General features: G+C 41.5%; 1 protein-coding gene across 2 annotated transcripts in view; it reads left to right on the forward strand.

The window, feature by feature from the left end:
- The window catches only part of LOC118502539 (leucine-rich repeat and immunoglobulin-like domain-containing nogo receptor-interacting protein 1), an 89047-nt gene extending 82212 nt beyond the window's left edge, over positions 1-6835 (forward strand). For both annotated transcript variants that reach the window (XM_036034811.1, XM_036034810.1), the window contains exon 5: positions 1143-6835. In XM_036034811.1, the coding sequence (XP_035890704.1) occupies positions 1143-2357 (1215 nt within the window). In that variant the 3' untranslated portion in view covers positions 2358-6835. The remainder of the gene's footprint in view (positions 1-1142) is intronic.
- Positions 6836-23902: the final 17067 nt, after the last annotated feature.

Genomic DNA, 23902 nt, shown 5'->3' on the forward strand with positions numbered 1-23902 from the left:
GTAGATCACCGGACCACGCGATATGTTTGTTTACAATCTTTAGTTGTGCGTTATGTGCTTTTATATCTGTTGATCAATAGAAGTCAATTTGGTTCTTTAGAACAGTAAGGCAAGTTCTAGCTTCTCTGAGACTCTACTGCTGTGGTTTGATATGGATTGTTACGGACTAAGCTGTCGCGCTGGGCAGATTTTCCTGCTCTTTACTTCGGGCACAATGGTGTTTTATGAGATAGATATACTCGTTAGGGAACGTGTTAATGCTCAAAACATCTTTATGTCTGAACTTCTCATCGATGTAATAAATTTACCCTATCTTTTGGCTAGAGTTTCAAAAAAGTCCTTTCTGTAATCACCCGTAACTACCATGTATAACTGACTTTAGAAGACGTGCGTATAGCGAGAAAAACCTGTTGACTTGCACCAACCTATTAAATTTAACTGAGCCTATTTTATGTGCTCCTAATTGGCCCTAGTTTTTAACTATAGTAAATAACGCATTTCTTCAACTAAAACAATCATATCAAGACCATGTTTGCCAGATATCTTTTTAGCAATGAACAAAGATCAATCATCTCAATTTCTCAATTTATTTGTTTGTGTTCGTAGTCTGAATGTGCAACAAAAGTAAAAAAAAATGGGTCATGAGTTGTGGAACCAATTTCCCAAACACAAAGTTTCAATAATCAATAAATGGTTCAAAAAATGCAATGTGGGATCTTCAAAAGCGTTATTAAGATATTATGTTATCAAACGCAAAGCAGAGTTATGCGTTAAAGAAGCTGAAAATTCGGGTCATACTGACACTTCATATGGTATGGAGAATATCTCCAAGAGAAGTCATCAGTAATCAATTCCAAATCTCACCAACTGTATCGTCAGTAAAAAATAAAATGTAGGAGGAAAATAAAATGCATCCTCAGTAAAATTGCCACTTTGCCTTTAACGACCATAACTAACCTCAACATAACATGTCACAACACCTTTTTGTCCAAACTAGACTACAACTCCTCGTAACGAGCTACGGAAAGTTCATCCTTACTTTATTTCATTTTGCTTTGCAAATATTTCCACCTGTCTGCCAATCATTCTCACTAACGACCCAATTCGCCAATTTGTTATATCCCCGCTCTTCTTTCACCCAGGTCATGTGCAACACCGGTGCACTACGCGAGATACCTCTGAAAGCCATCCCGGTCACGGTGGAACAGCTATCGCTCACCAAGAACTACTTCCCGATCATCAAAAGCGATGCGTTTGGTGGGCTGCGAGCGCTTCGAAAGCTGTCACTCGATGGCAACAACATCACCACCATCAAACCGTTCGCCTTCAGGGGGCTGCCCCGATTGCGAGACCTCTCGATCCAACACACCCCACTAGCGACGGTCGCTTCGTTCGCTTTCGCTGGGCTGCAGAACGTTTCCCAGATACAGCTGTCGCACAACAAGATCCTGCGCATCGAAGGGTACGCGTTTGCCGGTGCCGTCAACATCCGACAGATCCATCTAGCGGACAATCCGACCGTCACGATCGAGACGAATGCATTCTCTAGCCTTAGCAATGTCGATCGGCTTATCCTACCTTCCGGCATTCGGTCGATCGAACCGGACGCTTTCTACGGGCTCGAAACGGTCGGCTACCTGAAGCTATCCTTCATGGACCTTGCCTCCCTGGTGCCGTACACGTTTCGGGGCCTAACGTACGTCAAGCTCCTCTCGCTGCAGGAATCCGACCTCGGCATTATACGGGCCGGTGCCTTCGAGGGTCTGGTACACGTCGAGCTGCTCAACATTCTCAACAACAAGATCGACGCGATCCAGGAGCTCAACATCACCGCCGCCAACCGGATACGGGTGCTGCGGATACAGGGTAACCATCTGCTCGAAACACCCGACAGTGGATCGATCGTGCTGGAGGGCATCGAGACGCTGCATGTAAATAGCAACTACTTCCCGTGCGGGTGCCACATCCACACGCTCCTAGATAGCCCGCTGGCGAACGGTAGCTACACGTCGCACGGTGGCGCACCGAGCGGAGATTTCCTGTCGAAGAACTACTGCATCTCGCCGCTCGAGGTGAACGGACTGCCGATGAGCTCGATCGATCTCTACTCGATCGGACGCTGTCTGGAGCAGGTGACGCGCGAAAATCTCGAAGCATCCAATGCCGCCACCCCGAGCGTCTGGCGAGGGAACTCCTGGCACTGGTGGCAACAGTGGAGCGGTGAGGATTATACACGGGCCCACGAAAAGACGCTCGTTTCGGCCGTCTCATCGGCGGTGCGGTTCCTAACGGCATCACCCCTGACGTCGATGCTACTTGTTGGATGCTTTCAAAGTTTTAGTAGCAAAATCAGTTGAATGTAACCTACGCGTGTAGTTTCCCGTAATGCGGCGGTTTTTTTTTTTGGGTTATGGTTTTGCTTCCGGGGAGATGCTTTCCTGGATAACTGTCACAGTGTATCGATACGTCTAGAATAAATAATTACAAACCTAGCACCAAACAGGCTCTGTCTTCATTCGCCTACAAATATGCCTCGAATCGATGATCTTCCGGATTGCTGGAGGGTTCTTGTGGATCAGTTTATTAGGTGAAGAATCATTCTTGAAGAGACTTCTCTCTTGCTATAATTCCGTTGGGATTATTTTAAAAAACCTCTCAACATTTCGTGTTATGGGTATTGCATAATGTCAGGCGCAAAGAGTTGTCATATCGTGCTATTCAACATATTTTGATTTTTACAAAGCATTCAAGGTGATGCTTTATTGTCATTTTGCATCTAAAACATAACCTTCAGTGCCATCGTCCATATAAACGTTCCGATTGATTACGATTCTCTGGCTTCGCTACCCTTTTAACATTCCAATTAAAATGGACGGCTACCACAGAGACAGCATTCAGCCACCTTTGCGGTTGCTTGTTGTGCTAACATTTTATTGTGTGGTTTTGTCCCCCGTGTGCCAAACCTTATTTAAACCCTCTTCCACAAACATTCTGCTGTGCGCTTTAAAACAGCAACAACAAAAACATCGCACAAAACCCAAAACACTTCATCACAATGCGTTTATTTCGGTGGTTTTTGTGGGTGACCGTCCCTTTTTTTTCTGCGGGTCGGCACAGTGAACCGATGATGTTCGGATGCCATTATTATTCAATTCCACACATCGAAGGGAAGCGTCTAATATTTATCAGTTCTCGGGTAAGCTACGCAACAGTGCGAGTCTGTACCGCTTCTTAATGCGAACCGATCGTGGCACGTGCGGTGCACTGCGGAAGAGCACTGCAACGTTTCTAAAGTTTTCCCAAAAAAAAACTGACCAAACAAACACAGCAGCATCCCAAAGCATCGTCAACAATATGAATAAATGTGCGCGAAAGAAAAACAGGCAATTTTCCACGCTCCGAAACAAATGCACCAAACTCGTAACTGTACTATCGACACCATCATCATCATCATCCTGCTGGCCATCAGCCCACTAAACCTAGCCTAGCAATCGTGGAGTCCGGCATTTTTCGTTTTCCTCCCCATTTTTCCAACACCAACTGCAAAACTGCATTATCATCATCCACATCATCATTAGCATCATCATCATCATCAATTTCCGTATACACTGCAGCGTGCCAACGCATCGTTGGATGCACATTACTCTGCTACACTGTGCAGAAAACTCAGCACACACACACAAAAACGCTTTGTGCCGCAGGCGGGGCTTTTCGAAAGATTTTTCCGCTCGTTGAATAAATTAGTTTTGCAGCAGTTTTCTTGTGGGTTTTGCTCGTCGGGTTTCTCGGTTGAGCGTGGGACTATCCTTAATGCTTGGTGTTGGTTAGCATCGTCTTGCCCACGTTCGTACGGAGCCAGTGGCCGGCGGCCGATACACAGCATGTGATATTGTGTCTGTGTGTAACTGTTTGCTCAGTAGATCAGCTCGAGTAAATGTGGTGGTACATAATAAAACATCGAACTTTAATCGCTTGTGCATATGAGTTGTTTACGATGAGTTGTTTGAACGCTTTACTTTAAGTTTACTTTAGACGATAGGTTTCAACACAAAATTTTCTTCGGAAGATTGAAACTGACACCTAAATAAGTCAACTCCATGGTAACTAATTTTCAGTAAGCTCACCGTAAACGACCTAAATTTCGATTGACCCTACGAACAGTTACACTGGCGCTATACGCTCTCGACCTGCGAGTGACACGAACTGTCAGCAATATTTCGCCATCCATCTGCCCAGTTGCGCTGATTCACTGCCCCCAGACTTCACCGCTGATCGTCATTTCCTCGTCAATGGAGTTTCTAATTTGACGTTCGAAACTTTTCGAACAGCGTATTGCTTTCAAAAAATCTCTGTCTCTCTCTCTCTCTATCTCTCGCTCTGTCCCCAGTGCCCTGAAAATAGCTCGAAAAATAATAGAAAAAAAAAGATCAACATGGCAGAAAACCTGTCTAGTTTTTTATCAAACAGCATCAGCTTTGAAAGCTGAAAATAGATTGTCCTTTCCCGGGCTTGTTTTCCATCAGTTGTCAATTAGCGAAGATGTAATGCAGCACGGTAATGCAAGGTTTGGAAGGAACACGATTTCACTCTCTTCTTGCGTTTCGAGCCACTGCACTCGGCGCGGTTTTGGGAACAGCAATGTTTAATATTAGTGTAAATCTACCGATAGTAGCGCGGAAAGCGTAGCATTGCAATTTACTTAACACACTGCATACACACACACTAACCCCTGTCTCACGTAGGCTTATCGCATTCTAGCAAACAGACACTATGGCGATCAGTAGCTGCAGTAGTGCAATAGCGTAGTGCACCATTGGTCTGGATAAAGTTTATGTAAATAGTACGATATAAGGCTTCGATAGCGAATGTGTAGTTTATAAGAGACAGAAATCCAACAGATGCAAAATACAGTATTTTACAGCGAATGTCTCAAAATCATCGACTTCAAAGATTCAATACTCATTTTCCAGCCGGGTGTATGTTGCCAACTAACCGATGCGTGGCAAGCGATGTGGAATTGAGCTAAGATTTATTGTTAATATTGTGCTGTGGATGTATCGAACATATACCGAGGAATCTGGGGATTCTGATCTGCAAAACTTAAAGCTCGCAGATGCACACTGCCATGAGTGTTTTACAAAGTATCGCAAAACAAAACAGCAACAAAAATACATCGTCAATCAAATCCAATAATTGAACATTTCAGATTTTCTATTGCATTTTTGTTCAACAACAAACAGATATGGGCACATCATTAGTTGACACATTATTTAACAAATAAGATTTCTTAGTAATTAAACTAAAACACAAATTTTATTATGAGATTTTTTAATATATTTTAGGCCTTTTTCTTTGATATTGTTCCATTCATTACCAAGCATCAGAATTCTGGCTAGGATCCATATCTAAACCTTTGGCAAATCGAAAATCTTTTAGGCGATGGAAAGAAACCTTTATTTTTGTTAATATTAAACTAACAAAGCAAAAAACGCATCAGCAACGCAAAACGCAAAACGCATAAAGCATCAGTTCTACTGATGACTTCAAAAAATAATTAAAAATAAAAACGATCTATCAAAATTATACTGGCAAAAGAAACAAAACCCAAAATGAACACGTTAAACTTCTTTAACTCTACAGTCTACAGGGATGGGATGCAAAACAAAAAACAGAACCAAAAAATTATACTATAGCACGCAGGAGAATGCAAAGAGCGGATCATTAAGCATATTATTACCAAACTAGCTGGGCTGCAAAAACGCGGGGAATTGTACAGACAGGAAGAATAATTCACCAATACACGGAACGCAAAAAGGGCACAGGATGCAAACAGAACGTCCGGGAAGGGATATGCAATCAGGCAAAATCCGGCGCTGAAAATATGGAATACAAACACAATGTTAAGGGCATTTAATTAACCTTCTTTGAGTCAGCAGATTCATGCGAATTGAGCAATTACCAGCGATTAATTTAAAAAAAAATTATACGCATTTGTTAAATACGAAAGAACGGATTTTTAGCCAATGAAAATTTGTAATGAATTATTTTCTTTATTAAAAGCATCGATATAAATTTGTGATTATGCCATCATATTAAAAAAAATCAAAATTAAATAATAACTCAAACATATAATTTAAAGAAAATTGCCAAAAGGAGCAAAATATCTTGAGGAAAACAAAAAGTTTAATAAACTCATTTATTTATACGATCAAAAGCAACAAAAAAAACTTGCAAAAGTGATCAGAACTTTATCCCATTTTTTTATTTAGGTTAAATATATTTTTAGTTATTGGAGGTGTTAAACAAACCTCCGAGAAACAGTAAACGCCATACGCCACTGCAAATAAGATAGATTCGAACCCAGATTCGAATCAGCTGTACATGGCCGCCATAAACGTAAGGTAAGCAGCGTACTCAACTACATATATGCAAGTAAAAACCATATCAGCAGCAAAGCGAAACAAAACACAAAACGCTCAAACATACATATTACAAAACCGAGAGCCGGGAAAAGCCCGTTTTCCGTGATCAGAAATGGATGACAGGTCAACAAACACAAACAAAGCGCGACAAACAAGCTAACGTACAATAAACGTGATGATTAAACTATCAAACCAAACCATCACAATTGCCAATGGGTGTGTGTGTGCGTGCGTACGTAAAGTATATGGAAGTGGAAATGATTATACGAAAAGGGGCTTCAACACACACACACAACCACTTGAACATGTGTTGAGTTTGTTAAGAAGCACCAAACAAGCAGAGTAAATCAATGTAACTTTACCATGTGGTTGTAGTTAAATAAATTAAACGAAATGTTTTATATAAAATACCAATAAAATTGGTTTTACTTGTTGTTTTCCGGTTGAATCCTAAATAACGGTAAGTAAAATTATTATGCTACTAAAAGCTTTACCCTCCCCGTCAATTCCCTGAAAATGCATCACGGATAAATGGTAATGAATGAACGACCATTTTACTAGACAAACCCGCAATAGATTCCACAACGAAACGGCAATAAATGGGCATTTCCTTGAATGGCACATCACGAGTAGCATCGGGCCAAAATCAACACCAGTCTCACCACCACCAAACAGCAACGATTGATTCCGATGAACCAGCTGACTAGGTATGTCCACAATTGCCATAGGTGATGTCGCACCATGCGGACGACCGTCAGCCCGTGTTTTGTGTCACGGTGAGTCAAATCAAAACCTTTTCACACTTCCGCAAACACGGTGACGAGCGAACGGTACGAAAACGCTATCCACAAATCGAAGTTGTCGTGTAGCTGCGGTTAAACGTCTAATTAAACTCGGGGGAAAATGAAATGTAAAACACTTTCGTTTCCCCTTTACGGGCTGCGGACATTGCACCCCAATCGATTGGTGCAACCCAATGTATAATGACCGTTTGGCATGTTCGGTGCGGATTGAAGGCAATTTAGGCATGCTTTAATGTAAATGGTTTTCAATTTACATTGTTGACGTTCATATGGGAGAATGTGGTGTAGCGTTTGCTAGGGGGCATTGTCTCTAGAATTTGTTGTCGATGTATGATATTTTACAGGGCTTTTCAGTTGATAATGCAAAGACAAAGATCCTTTTTGTAGACTCTTTACATGAAATGGTTAACAAAGCTAGGTGACAGTGGAAGGGCTTCAGTTGACAGGGGAATCAATTACCCTTATTGTGAAGTTTAAAGATGATATTGTAATTGAAACCGAAATTATTGTACACGGCCGGTATGCGTTCCGGAAAGTGTGCAACTTGCAGATATAAACACGGGCTGTGAGATTGTCATCAGGTCTTGTTTTGAAATTCATTTTACTGGGACAGTTTTACAGTTGATCAGGTTTTTCAGTTGATATTGTAATAGCATATCAAAACTTGTTGACATGAAAACAGCTTCAGATGACAGGAAAATGAATTTTCTTTCATTGTGAAGTTAACAAATGATATAAACATAGTAGCCGATAACATTGTACATGGCCTATTCTCGCACGGGAAAGTGCGTACAATATCATCGTCTACATCTTACAATATCATCTGCTATCTCAACAATAAAAATTAAATGATGCCCCTGTCACCTGAAGCCTTCACATTCATCTAGCTTTATTTACTATTTCATGTAGTTAATAATAAGGACCGATGCTTTTACATTATCAACTGCAAACCCCTGTAAAGAACTAATCAATAAAGCATCAAATAACAATTTTGACCAAAAACCTCTGCAAATTAATTTTTATTACATTTTATTTACATTTTTCCACTTATTACCTTCAACATGTTATATCTTTTATCACAGCTTTGTTGACTAACCTTTCCCATTTTTAAATACCACCAGCGTGATTCCGTAGGTCATGATTTTGTTCGCCTTATTTATCACACGCTCGTCATATTCTCTTGTCACCCACATTACGCCACCCCGGCGAAAAAAAAAAAACACTCGGCCTCATTTAAAGCTACTATTATGGCCTACCGTACCGTATGTTTCAAGAACGCACCAGCTGCTCCTAACGACCGACAGTACCCCCGGCATCTGCCCCCGGTACGGCGGCAATCAGTCCCAATCAGGGCGAACACTGCAACAAAGTGTTGAATGTCGTGTTCTACCAAATCGCTGTCATTAATCAATCTTTAATCAACGCAGCTTTACTGTGAAACGACCCGGTTTTTGCATAACCGTAGAATCGGTGTCAAAAGTGTCATAAATTTAAAACCAATAACACGGAGGGGTGGCCGGGCAAGTGAAAAACAATCGCCGACGACTTTATCCAGCACCATTATACGGCTGGAAGCGCAAGCGAACCATGCCACGTTATGTGCCATGTCCATGTGAACGAACGCCTGTAGGGATATTCAAAGCACAGAGTCCTTATTTATAACACTCATTAATTAACTGTTTAAAAATGTTGAAAATTGCAAAATATAAGTCGTTAAATTTACATTATAAGGATCTCCAGGACTTAAATGCTACATTCAACTGCTCATTCAACCTACGTGTGTGGAAAATTCACTCAGATCTTGCAATTCTAAAGAAGCGTATCAACTGTATCGGTTAATAAGATGATTTTCCACTTCATCCAGCCTTGCCAATCAACAACAGATTCTCGGAGATGGCTTCACTCTTGGCAACCGACCCGAATCCTTCACCTGACACTCAACTCGCAGGCTAACAAGAATCAGCCGAGCACCTGTCACGAGACCGTCAGCCTTCTGCTCATCGCTCGCTATCAAACGTCTCAAATCTTGCAAAATTAAACGACTCCTACTGAGTACGCTGAACCATCCTTGCCACTGCTTCACTCAATTCCACTCAAACCCTTCCAAGAGATCCGTTCGGAAACTTTAGCTTGCGCACTGGAAAAATCTCCCTCCCGTACGTTGTGACGATGGCTGACGTGAAAATTGTCACGGCACGCATGTCACCGGGACATGCGGTGTAATCATTCTAATCAACTCAATTTGCATCTTCCGCGCTCGTGTAAGTACGAGGCTGTACCCCGGACTTTCCAGACAACCGAGAGAAAGGGTTGAGAATTTTACCCCGCAACATTCTCCCTCCTTTTCGGTAAACCCACCCACAATCGCACCTCCCAAGACCAACCTTTGCATCACCCACAATGGAGCGTTCATAAACTTATCACATTCATTACCAAGCGACGGTGCACGCCTTTCAGCAGCAGCAGCAGCAGCAACCATGTGTGCATGTGTGAATGCGTTTGCCGTTCATTAAAATGCCGCAAAAGAACGGCGTGCAGACGTGCAGCCAGCGGGTCTGGCCTGGGGCTGGGCAAAGCTACTGCGAAACCCGGGAATGCTCGGGATGCACTCGGAAAGGAAGTGACATGAATGCGTTTGCGTAGGACTTTTAAGTACCTCTGGAAAAGATTGTTTCTATTATGTACCAAACGAACACACACACACACTCACACATACGCTCGCCGTATCACAATGGTGGGTGATGGATAGAAGCATCGCAGGGAATGCAGGCTCGTCACGTTTCGTTTTTATATTTTTATTGCGAAAATCGCTTTCGGTTGCAGCAGGAGGTCGTCCGGGTTGTCTAGAATCAGTGTTGTCTAGGCTCTGGCGTGGCATAACTTGCGGGAAAGATCCTAACGCCACTGACAAACTATCAGCAGCACACGCGCCTAACCCATGCTGATCGACAATACGTGTGTGTGTGTGTGTTTTCTACCGGAATCTTTATGCAGCCTGTTGAAGGGATGCGCTCTTAGGTGCAACCGTAAGTTTGGTGGTTTTCGTTTGTCATCGAGATTTATTGGACTTAATTTCAATTTATTTTATTGTTGCAATCTATTTTTGGTAGAATTGAAAAGCATTAAGAATATTTAACAGATGTCCACAGGGCATTAAAATTTGTCTTCATTTGTCAAGCAATGTTTAAGTTTAGGTATAAGAAAACGTAGCTGGGTTTTGTCTTTATTTCCCAGTAAAAACTTTTTATAGAGGACAGATGAGATCGTCCATTGGAAGCTGTAGAAAGGAATACTTCCTGAAGGTGTCCACAACAACGGTGCCGGTCTTCATACAAAAGGACTGGAGTTCAAATCCCATCCGGACCCTTTCCCCGTAGTGAGGACTAACTATCCATCTACGAGGTATCATTAAGTCTAGTAAAGCAAGAAATGACAGTCATAAGATACTTTCTGAAGCCTTATGCCATACAATTCCATTACCAACCAGGGTGATATGTTGATTGATTGTTTGATTATAGAGATTTTGAGTCAGTTGACTTCATTCGTCTCTTATATTGTATTTAATTTGGTTGTAAATGACGGAGTAAAATTCTCCTTCGAGTATTTTCGAGCGAGGTTTATGTTTCCTATCTCTTTGGCCTTGGCTAGAGTCAGTGTCTGTCTAAGCTTCAGTGTAGGGTTTTATGAGTCGATTTTATAGTCTAGTTTGAATATTGTTAAATTGTCGATGATCGCTTTTCTCCTGCCTTAAATAGCTAGAAGGTCTGCTGCTTTGTTTCCTGGGATTTGAACTTGACTTAGAACACAGCAGTGAGTAGCCTGGGTACAAGCGGAAGTATCCGAAGTGTTGGATGTGTGGATTCCTGGAAGATCCTGCGTAAAATGCCCTAAGGACAATTACACTTTCGGAAAAAATTACGTTAGCGAATGGTACTTGCTGTTAACTAGTTCGTGGAAGGTTTTTCAGATTATGGTGCTGTTTGTGGATCATTTGTGAATCTTATTTCGGATGTGCCAGTACATAGGTTGCATAGATTGTGCGCTATATCTTAAAAGCTTATTATGTTAAATATCAATTCTCAAAATAATAATATTTTCTTTCAATGCTTTTGCATGAAAGCTTGTTCTCAAATACTGCAACGTGCTTTTAAATATTTCTGATTTCATTTATTTTTTATTAAACCGTTTTTACATTACATGTTTTTTTTTACAAAACATTTTTATTTATTACCTAGTTTTATTCTTTTATCAAATCATTTTTTGTGTGTTTGTTTCCTGAAATCCTAAGCAGTTGATCTTTCTTTAAATTGTCACTATAAATAAACCACAACACAATTGTTCCTATAATAAATAGTTCACATGTTGCATTGTATTTAGATATAACGTTTACCTAATAGTTTTTTATTATTTATTAATAAATGATGACGGACTGATGCTGTATTGTCATTCACGTAATAGTTAAGCTATATAAAAAATATTAATAACAGTTTTTGTGTAAATCTTTATCGTACCTTGTTTTTATTAGGGTGTTTTTTATTTTAATTTGAAATTGAAGCTTATCCTACAAAACTATGAATTTTGTACAATCTTTTAATGTAATTTCAATATTACCTTACTCAAGGAGTTCAATGCTTCATCTTTACTAACATCATCTTATCGATAGAAAACACCGACGTAACTTTTTTATCAACCCAAACCAATTGCCCTACTAAACTCAGCACAAACCCACACGCTAGTACTAGTTGGCCCTACACTATTGTTCTCTTCCGTTCCACAACCATTTCACGCAATTCACACCGGATTCTATTCGACGTTCGCGCATCTGAACCACCCGGGCCGAGCGAAACGGCTCCAGCTGGCAGACACGGTCTGTAACAAACGTGCAGGCGCATCATGAATAGCCCGGGCGATGAAAAGCACCCGCCAAAGTCAAATCTATAGTAATTTGCTGCCTCATTTTGCTCCGCATGAATTTATGAATTTTTCAAGAGCCTTTTTGCGCGCCGCAGTGGAAAATTGGAACAAACGGGCGGTTGAAGCATCGGCGGGTAGCTCACCGCAACCTGTCCATACCGTACCGGCAATTCGCTTTTATCGAAGCGTAAGATGCCTTTAATAAAAAAAAACTACTTGCACAAAAGCTGCATGAATGCTAAAGTGTTTCTTCATTTTTCAACGTTCCCGTTCCCGTTCCATTCCTGCTGCTGCTGTTGCCTAGTCTATTTTGTTACCTTTCTTTGCCATTTTGACCCAGTGCTTTTCGCCGTAACGACTCGATGACTTAGCGGCGGTAGGTAACATGATGAATTGAGACGATTCGCACGATTGAAAACAACACCGTTTCTCGTAAACAGCGAGCAGCAAATCGTCAAGTTCGGGGAAAACCCCTTCGTCTGGTGCATCCTGCAATCCCGGGTAGCACCATGCTTTCTTCGCATTTCTAATTAGAAAAGGAAACGCCATTCATACGCAGGCTTCCGGTCGTCTGTGCCGGGTTACGTCTGTGAAAAGACTCACGACCTGCCCAGCCGGCAAAGCGTTGTGTTTCGCTCGGAGCTCAGATTTCAGCAGTAAATACTCGAAACACCACGGAGTGAAAAAGTACGCTGAAAGGAACTGCCTTAGACCTGGATGTTTTATGCAAAATTACAGACACATGAGAACGTAATGGGCAGAGTATTTTAGCGAAAGCCGTGCGATTCTTTTGCATATTAACTGTACAATAAAACAGTTGAGCGCGTTTGTTCTTTGTGTGCCGGGCCCTGCGCTATCTTCTCGGGGCTGAATACATGTGCTCAGTAATGCTGTCGGGGAAAAAAAGTTGTGCAATAAGACGGTGAAGCTTGGTTAAATCTGGTGCAAACCATTACTTTGACGATCATGTCCTTAGTTACACTTTTCATACATTTTAAGAAGCTCAAAGATGGTTATGGCGGGAAGCGACAGTAAATGAATGTAGAAATAGATCCAATTTGAGAAATGATTTCTTTACTTAGAGGAGCGCTATTCGGCTTCTTATTGCTTGGTTAAGGACGTTAATAATGATATAACTATAGGACGAGTGTCGTCATTCGTTGGAGGAGCTGATCGAATTGATGAAACGCTGATCACTGCTCAGATGAGAACCATTATTCGATACATAAAGGACCAGTTATAGAATTTGTAGTCAGACAAACATATAAATAAGAGCCAAAAGTCTCATCACAGTTCCCACCAAGTATTAATTGGATATACTTAAAGCTGTGTGCCGCAAAAATGTGAACGGTTTCCATCTTGAAATACAAAATAAATCAGAAAAATGCTTGCTTATCTACACAAATATATCCAGATTTATATAGAGATGGATATATACAAATATATCCTGATATAATATATCCAGGATATATCTGTATCCAACGATGCTTTCTTACCATAAGTTAGGTTTGATGGTGCATTAATCAAGAATAGATGAACAGAGTAAAGGGCAACTCAATTTAGATTCAGGTGACTTTTGTTACGGTTTACCTAAGACGGATTGTTATGGCTTGGTAGAACCGGAGATCGTATCCCATCCGGACCATTCTTCCTTAGAGATGACCCACTAAACAACTTCTTAATATCAGTTAGTCTAATAAGCCATTAGATCGCTATCATGATCATGCAGTTCGTTAAGTATAAAAGAGGCTGATTATCTTTATGTATAATAACTGCATAATTATACTCAAATATTTTAGTATATCTGAAGTGGTAACGCTCGTAAGGCTATTCTGGAATGAATAAAAACATCTTGAACTGCATGAATCTGAAACTGGATGTATGGAGCATTGCTAGCTCTAGTACTTGCACACGCTCCTGCGATATGACAAAATGAGATACAGAGGAAGATGTTCTGATAAGTTTTGGCCTATTTAAGGTGATTCTGATTTACACTCATCTGATCTGCCTGACCTAGAGCCACACAAGAGTAACAAGATATTTGTGTTCGTGGATTATTTTGAACAGTAACAATCAAAGTGGTTGAATTTGCATATCCTTGAAAACGTATTGAACAGATCGAATTATTTATCGATGTTGGACAACTAGGCCACTTACTTCATTAAGCTGGTGGCTCAAAATTAACAGATTGAATATTCTAATAAAATTAATAAAACTGGTTAAATAATCTAAGATAAAACAGGCCACAATCAGTTAAATGATAATTAGTCCACCTAGGGTTGGATCAGTTAATGTGATGCTCTCTTTTTGTTCAATAATTATATTACTTTCGTACAGCGAATTAGTTTCAATAGGTCACCAGGTACAGGTAGGAGAGTCATATCATGAGAATGCTACTTTCGTGCACATGAAAAAGGAGGTATAGTAGGACTAGTCTGAGTATCGATCGATTGGAATCAAAAGATTATTTGTTGAAATTTTAATGTGAATCATTGATACTCGTAATATATTCATTATCCTACACCTGACCAAAATACTAGAGATCCCATAACTTTCTTACGAGTTACTACAATTTTCAGTTATACTGTGCTAGTAGTTCAAAGTTGATTAATGTACACAAAATTAAATGATTGTTTCAATGTGGCAGAACATTTTACTGTTCTGCATAATCGTGCTGTTTTTTATTGTATTTTAAGAGAAATTAAATCGATTAAAAAAATAAAAATGATCTTAGTTATTATACTGAAAGAATATTCTAAGTTAAAACAGGTCACAATCAGTCAAACGATAATATTCCCGTCTTGGTCTCGTAATTCTAAGTATTTTTCTTACCATATACGTTCGAATTTTAATCCCAACAATATACTTAGCTTAATCGTCAACACAAACGGTGTTGTCAATACGGCGTCAAGCCGTCTAACTAGAAATAAAAATAAAAATAAATAAACAATATACTTAGCATATCCTTATCAAAGATCATCTTTGGATTTATTAACACCAATTTGATATTTAAAAATAAATTTCAACTAAAATAACAAATTGCTTTTTTGTATAAACAAAATAAAAATAAAATCATTCATGATAAAAGTATAAAAACAACTTCCACACAAACGTTCACTGCAACAACTGCTTTCTCAAAACATACATTAAACTGATGAAACATAATCCCATTTTCCATCAAAAATTGGTTAACTTCTCGCGCGCCCTCCCCTTTGCGAGGTACAAAAACCAAGTTCCCAATTTGATTGGCCAACACTCCGCAATATCGCTTCCTTGAACATGACTTGTGGAAAACTCGCTCGCGTTTCGCTCGCCATCCGCACTCCAAAACACAAACACGCGCGCGCGCCATGGTCAAAAAAAAAACATCCCACCATATCACGCGAACGAAAATCAACAGGTAACACAGTTAAACTTATGAATACTTTCGAACAAAACGCCATTCCACCGGTCCCTGCGGGCTGATTCGCGCTACTTTGTCGACTTGTTGTCAGTGTGGCAGCAAATCCACAAATCGGTTTCACAACTTCATTCCGGCGCTGTCCGGCGGATGGGTTGTACAACAAAGTTGCGCCCACCGGGATGGAGCTGGAACCGGGAACGCACCCATAATGGATCATCTTCGTTCGGAGCGAGTCAGAGACAGTCGAAGCCGCCCGAAGAAGTTGATTCAATTTACAAACAGAATTCGTTCAACAAAACCCCTTCTTTTGCTATCTTATGCTCGCCATACCAACGAGGGGGGCGTTTGTTTTCCTGGTTCTCCCTCTCGTCCCTATCCATCGCGCCTCTTCCTCGCCCGTACCGACCTTGGTCGATGTCTTCGCTTCAGATCTGTCGTTTTTAAGCCAGTTTCTTAGACAGCATCATCCTTCACCGGTGCTCCCCATAATCCCATTTTCCCATCCCATCCCAATGGAAAGAATGCAAATATAACTTTTCTGTTTTTCATCAGAAGTTGCTCCACACACACACGAAACTTGTGCGCTCGCACATGTGTCGCTGGCATGTAGCGTTCGGTCGTGCTCCAATCTCCGAACGCCATCCACCCACCGTAAGCCGCACGTAAGGTGCGACGCATTGTAAGGTAGCTTAGTTGATTAGGTTTGGATAAATTTGAAAAATTGATTCTATTTGCTTCATTGTATTGTCGTACGGTGGTGGAAGGTACTTTTTGTTTTGCATGCAAAATAAAACGGAAGTTTTGTTGCCTAAACCTAAAGGCATCGGACCCGGGGTTTCCCGGAAGCGAGACAACACATGCCAGCATGGCTGGTAGGGACGAGTTCTGGTGCGAGTCTGCCCCCGGGAGACATTCAAATCCAATGATGAGAGATAGTAATTCCGGAATCGTTCATCGGCCGGTTTCGACGAACTTGGTGTCGTTTTGGGAAGTGGGGTTGAGCGCTTGATTCAATTTCTAAAACTCAATAAACTGTATATTTTATACCGAGAACTGTCTTTCTTTTTTTTCCCTCCCAGCGAATGGCAATATCATGTTTCGTACAAGTTTCGGTGGAAGATTTTCCCGTCATTCTGGCAATGAGGCTGGAGGTGTGCCGGTGTGTAATTTAGTTAAATTTGATGCAATCTAATGTTAGCCTTGGCCAGCTGCAAGTTAACTTCCCATCACTCACTCATGCATCTGAAGAGAGAGAGAGAGAGAGAGAGAGAGAGAGGCCTTCTGCACTAATGGAAGTTTATTTAATAGCCAAGAATCACGCCGATGGATGATGGAGCTGATCTAATGTTAGAATAATTCTTGCGAATCGAACAAATGGTTTCGTCGTGCAAATTAGACGAGATACCAAAAATTCCCACACAACACTTCACAATTTCTTGACAAAAATCATTCAAATCATCTCAATTTGACCAATGATCCCTGCTAGACTAAGCGTGAAATGAGACAATCTTGTTCAGCAAGAGTGAGAGCGTCGCTCCTGGCCACTAAAACCAACAGCTAAAAGCTCTTAAAGTTGGCTGACGTCTTCCACGACACAAGGTGGCTAACAACGGAAACCTTGATACACGGTACGCGAAATGCATTCGCCGCTTTTGACAGACAGTGAGGTAAATTGAATTTTATCTTATTTGTCACTTGATGTACCACCCTTCAGGCACGATTCGTCCAAAGCGTCAGTCTACATTCAAAGCGCTACATTAGTGTGTATTTAATAGTAAAAAATCTCTTCTCAGATATCACTCACTCACCCTACCAATGGAATCGTTTTCATCCTTTACTGACTTGGCACCATCTGAAGACGATGTCCAGTGAAGCGTTTCCAACAGAAAGGGTTGTGTCCATCCTAGCCAGAAGACAGATGAAGGCAAACCCAGCAACTCTAACCGTTCCGTTTTCATCAACCGGAACGGGAGAGTGATTCAAAATATATCGAAACTCATCCTTTTGCATCCAGGAATGGATGGTTTCGACAGTGGCATGTCTCACGGCCTCGAAACACTTCGATTGTTGTTGCCTATTAAAGGGACCGCTCGTATTTGATAGGATATTTTTATTCTAACCAGCTAAAGCCAGCATCCCAGTGATAAGTTTCTAGGTTTATCTCTCAGCTTCTTGCTTCGCAGCAGGAAAAAAACCCCCGAGGTCCACGGCAGAATGGCGGCCATGTTTTCAACTGCGATAAAGTTTTGCTCGATTAACTCTACGCTAACAGTTTGATTATTTATTGAGTGTCCCTTTTGCCTAAAGTGGTGGGACAAAATGGGAATAAACGCAAGTATTCTGTCCCGCTCGTTGGGATTTAAAGTTTTGAGTTTAGGCGTAAAAATGGTGCATGGCAGGATTCATTGGAGATTGTATCGATTTTACTGCTGATGAGGATAGAAATGGAAATTAAGACGTTTTTACTTAAATGCCATCGCCTTTTTTAGATTTTTTTAGCTTATATGCTTAACTAAAATAACATACGTTTGGGAAAGTCTTGCACATCTTTTCAATAACCAATGAGTTTCGCGATCCCACCAATATCTTTGTTCGCTAATTCCTTCCGGGGTAGAATATGCTAGCATTGTTTGGTGCCCATCAGTCCAGACCTGAATTCAACTACCAATTCACAACGAGTAAAGAAACAACTAGAGAAACAATCCAGCGAAAGTATACGTGATGCGCAATCTTTCCATGGAAACCGCATAAAGCATGACCAGGTTATGCCACTTGATGTCTGCTACTGCGACTACAGTCGCTCGACGATCGACAGCAAAGAGCCTGTTTGTTGCTGGGTTGATGCACCTTCTATCCTTACCTCAGAGATTTTTTTTTTGCACCTTCTGGGAGTTTAAGGCAACGGGAATGCAATCGTAGAAGACACTACAGAATAGTGATATCACAGTCAGACCCCCCAAATGTCATGTGTGACATATTTAACGAAAACTTCACAATGTACGAATTTGGTTTGTCGTTGTAAAATTTGTATCGTCAGTGAAGAGCATATTCAGTAAGACACGTGTATGTTACAGGAATTTATCAAATATATAAAATATTAAACGTAAACTAGTATAATACAGATAAGCTCATTAAACATGTTTGGGCCAAACACTTCGAACAAGCGTAGAAGAATGGCCGAAGCGATAACGTCGCCAGTCTTCACACGGCAGGACTGGGGCTAAGCACTTAGCTACGGGTAAAATCAAGTCACAAAAAGCCAGCAGTAATTGGCTGACACCTTTCGAGGTTGTAGTGCCACCGAAGAAGAAGAAACTTTACAAAAGTTAAAATCATATTACCTTAATATACCAGATCGACTCTATGGTTGATAAAGCCTGGAAAACACTGGTTATCCTTTAACGAGTTACTTGCGGCTTAACTGATCCACTGTAGCTGAAAGCGTTGTTCTGTTCGCTGGTCAGGTTATAGCTGGAGTCTGATTCAGTAATATGGTCTCCATCGGCACGGATGCATATGGATCACATCGGACATGATTAGAGATCTTTCACTAGGCTTGCTATTCACAAAATCCTTGATAGAATCGCATCCTCTCTGCCCAACTACGAGTCTAGGTGTCAAATGCTGGGTCTTGACACTCTCCAGGATCTTCGATCACACTCCCAATTCGTTTTTTATCTTCCCTCCTGTTCGATTGCACAGATGCTTCTTGTCTGCTCTGTGCCATCCAGTTCCACATTCCTAACCGCTCTCTTCTCTACCTATTTTTTAATCCTTAATCCCATTGCGCTGGTTCTCGGTCGTTAGAAACAATCCTTTCTTGCGTACACTTCATTTGCTCGATTTCTCGTTCTATATATTTGATTTCCTCCTCTCGCTGCCAGTCCACAAGCAGACAACGCTGATTCATTATTAAATAATAAGCAAATAAAAAATAATAACCATATAATAGTACAAAAAACTGTTAAACATCACTTTCGGTTCATTTTTAATGAATTAAGGGACAAGAATACTTAAGCTCTATCAGTTTTGATTGTTCTCACTGAAAATCAGAACAGAACAAGAATACGTAAGCTCTATTAGTTTTGATTACTCTCACTGAAAAACAAAGCAACATTAATTCAAATTTCCACGTTAGATTCAATTGACAGTTAAAATTATTTATCTCAGGCATTCCATTAATTTATCGCCAAGAGTGTTTCTCATCACTTCACACCACGGTGCTTCCAAATAACGAATACCCGAACATTTGCTTGTATTTGTCAGCCAGCAGTCAATGCCGGTGCGTGTAACTGTTGCCCACGTTCGATTATCCAGCAACGAACCGAAATGCTGCGAAACTTCAATCAACCCCAGGTTTTTTTCTTTCGCTGAACCCTGAACCTTTCGCGCGCGGAAGCGTTTAACATTCTTTAACACATATCACCATTTTCCATGCGCTGCCTGTGCTGCGTCCCAAACATGTATACGCGGGCTGGTTTTTCCCTGTGCAATCAAAACTTCGCCATGTGTATCGCTCAACTGGCAAACCCCCTATTGCCGCCCGGAACCGTGGTGGAGGTGGAAATGGTGAAAGTGACGAACGTACCCGGTCACCGGTCCGACGTCCGATAATGACTGAGCGACAGCCCTGATTGAATACAACTCCATCGGCTAGCGCGTGCTCCCCGCCCCCCACCAGCTACAAACTCCGGGCGACTTCGGGTCCTGTCCTGGTGCAAAATTGCCGTCGAACGCTTCACACCGTGCACTCTAATTATACGCATTGACGGTGGCAAAAGCTGACCTATAAAATCTTTTAACACTACAATTGCAGCGAAAAGGTACGAAGCGTGTGGAGCAGGTACGCCCCCTGGTACCCAGGTCCGCAGAGAATTGGACAGCGGCGATGAAGTGAATGAAAATTGACGTTTTAAAATTACAAACAATCGGCCCCCGAATCCTGTCAGCCGTTCCGACGCGTCAAGCACGATCGAAAATTTAATGCTGACAGCTGGTTGCATATGGGATGTGCTGGGCAGGCCGGCCGAGGTACACCCAAAAACCGGCTGTGGCACTCTGTGTCGCCTGCCGAAACGGAACGTAATTGTGTTTTAATTGTACCGCGTATTTTCCTAATCTGTTTTCAGCGTCAATAAACACTTATCCGTTCTAATGTTTATTCATGCATTAGTGGTTGGCGAAATTGGCAATGGCTTCCACCAGACAGACGGTTCCAATCAATGTCCCACCGGCCCAGCTACAGCATCCCTCCACGAGCGGGTTGATAATCTCATCGAAACGTTCCAAACACCAAAGAGCGTGCTCGGGTGTACGACAACAACAACAACAAAAAACTGGGGGATCGGTTGAAACCAATTCCACCACCTCCCGGATTTTCCGATCCCCGGAGCCGGGACACCTTTGTTTAACCAACGTGATGCGCTGTTTAACCGATGCCTTGATTAGAACGATCTGATAAACAAACGAACGAACGAACAAATTTTGGGCGGGATGGCACGTTGACCATTTTCCGGTTGACGGTATTTAACTCGGACCAGCGAAACTGCGCACCTTTTTTTGCGCTGGTGAGTGACTCGTTGTTTGCCCGTTTGAAGGCATTAACATATTTTGACACTAATTTGGTTCCACGCATCGGGACGTGCTTTTTATCGGCGCATAATGTATGCTAAGCGTACCTAGCTGGCAGCTTTTTGCTTTGCAATAAACTGATGGTAATAAAGCGTTGGCTGAGGCCAAATTTACTACCATGTATCTAGCGAACCTGATGATTGATGTGCATGATGAACATGTTCTTATGATAATGTTTAATGTTTTTTTTTATTATTTCTTACTCTTATTTTTATTCAGCGATGATTACTGGGTTATAAACGGAACCTACGGAAAGTTTTAAAAATAATAACACAAAAACAAATATTAAAAATATTAGGTGAGTAATTGCTCATTATTTACACAACCCTAGAGTCCGTCCACTACCACGGTTAAGAGGGCTCCTGAAAAGATTCTCCTGGTTGAAGCCTAGTATAAATGATCTCATGTATTATGGGACTCCTGTAATGGATCGCGTACAAGAGGCCTCATGAAAAGGTCTTCGTATGATGTTGTTGTAGTTATCCGGCGCTACAATCGCCTAGCGGTCTTGGACTGCTGCAACAATTCTCGATACCGTTGCCGGTGCATCGTCTTCGTCTGCCAATCTATCTCCCTTTGGGTCAAAAAACGCCTCTTCTATCCGGGTGGACGACCTAACAGGACTTGATGCGCTGGGTCGTGCGGTGTCATTATCATGGCATGACCAGCCCATCAAATCCTAGTGAGTCTAATTCGCTCCACAATGGTGAGATCATCATACAGCTCGTAGAGCTCATCTTTAGAATGGCTCCTCGATTGTCCTTCCACACATACGGGGCCAAAGAGCATCTTCCTCTTGAACGTCGCCAAGAGAGTTCCATCAGGTTTGGACAAAATTCATGTCTCATCCATGGGTGCATGACAGGTCTTTTAAGAGGAGAAGTTTACTGAGGCTGTTGGCCACCGGTTGGCTGCCAGCTTCTTTGCGCATAACTCATGATGATGTTGTCGGTACTGACTTTTGACCCCAGATATGTGAAGTTTTGGACGACTTCGAAGGTGCAGTTACCTATCTGTACATCATCCCTGCGTTAATCAGTGTTTGTTAGCAGGGCCGCTGGTGGTGCCACCATCATTTTGGTTTTCGCCTCGTTAATCTCCAACCCGGGATTCTGTGCCGCTCGTTCGATCCTTTGGTAAGCTTCTGCTACATAGGAGAGCCTCAAACCAATGATGTCTATGTAGCGTACCCCAGGATCTAGATTCACTTGTAGAAAATGGTCCCCGAAGTTTCCACCTTCGAGTCACGGCTGGTTCTTCCACAGGCAAGAAGACAGGCAAGTCTTCGTACGGCTTCGTAAGAAGAACCTCGTCAAGAGTTAACCGTGAGATAGCAACAAGCAATGTATAAGCTCTTCAATGACAATAGCCGGATAGCTTTTGCCATGAAAATGGCAAAGGACAATCCAGCCTATAAAGCCCTTTCAGGCCACCCAGTCGACACAGACGGGCAGACGACGATGCTAGACCAGGAAAGGTATCAAAGACTTCTGCAGAGCACAATATCCACCAAGCTGTTGTAGCGCCTGATAAGTAAGTCTAATCGAAATTTTTATATATTATTTTTACATTTTCAAATATGAATGAAACATTTTAGTGTCAAGTTATACAAGTTCGATGCGATAGGGACCTCTAAATCTCGTTCAGGTTAGCGTCTCCAAAGGATAAAATCCACCAGTAGCGTTCTTCGACGTTTCTTTCAGTGAGTGGTGGTTTTTTCAACTATAAATTGTATTCATTTCTCCAATTTTATAAAACAGTTCGATCACAACTCGAAAAAATGAGCTTTGGTCGAACCGCATACACTCGCATGGCGCCATCTGGTACAATACTCGTCAATCTCATGCCGTTTATACGGTAATGTCGAGATCGGCAGCAACAACAATTTTTTAAGTCTGAAATTCTTCTTTTCTTCACTTAGAATCAGAAACCAGTTTTACTGTAGAACGTTCCACTGCAATGTGAAAATTATCCAGAAATGACAGATACCAACTCAAACCGAAAACAACTATCATGTCATTCACAGAGAAAATATATCCTAACTCATTCCACTTAACAGCTTCTCAAATGTGAATGTCTCGGTAAGTGGCACCTCTGCTACAACTACTCCTTACAACTTCGGCGCACAAGAGTACAAGAAAAAATCTTCTGGTTCCTCGAAACTACCGGTATTTTTAAACAAATTCAAATAACATAACATTCTACTCGGCATTCTTGATGAGACATTCCTTACAACAATAAAAGAGAAGAATAAAGTCTTAATGCCTCAAAGCTCTTCCGTATCCTAAAGCAAAGTATTGATAAGCTTTACAATAATGTCATGTTTGAAAAACAATGTACACCCATTTGATGTACTTATTGAACGGGACAGTTTGCCTTGAAAACCCATTCCCAAAGCTCACTTGTTTCGGGTCAATTCATTAGGACCGACTGTAACACGCATTTGCTAATGGTAATACGGGCACCTACAAACCGTACAACGTAAGTAATTACTGTGCAACGCAGCGATCGGTGTAAACAGTGGCCTTGGTTGATTTCCGCGAAACATTATCCCATCCTTATCCTCAGAAGCATCATAACATTTGCGCTGCAATAATTACAAATATACGACCGTGACGAGCCATTTTCCCGGAAACGATATTGTGATGGAAAAATGTTACCGGAACAGCGAACCAAACGGGCCGAATACATACAATGCACGGTTTACCATGGTAATGCATAATGCTCGA

The sequence above is a fragment of the Anopheles stephensi genome, chromosome 2, assembly GCF_013141755.1.
Source record: "Anopheles stephensi strain Indian chromosome 2, UCI_ANSTEP_V1.0, whole genome shotgun sequence".
Taxonomy (NCBI): Eukaryota; Metazoa; Arthropoda; class Insecta; order Diptera; family Culicidae; genus Anopheles; species Anopheles stephensi.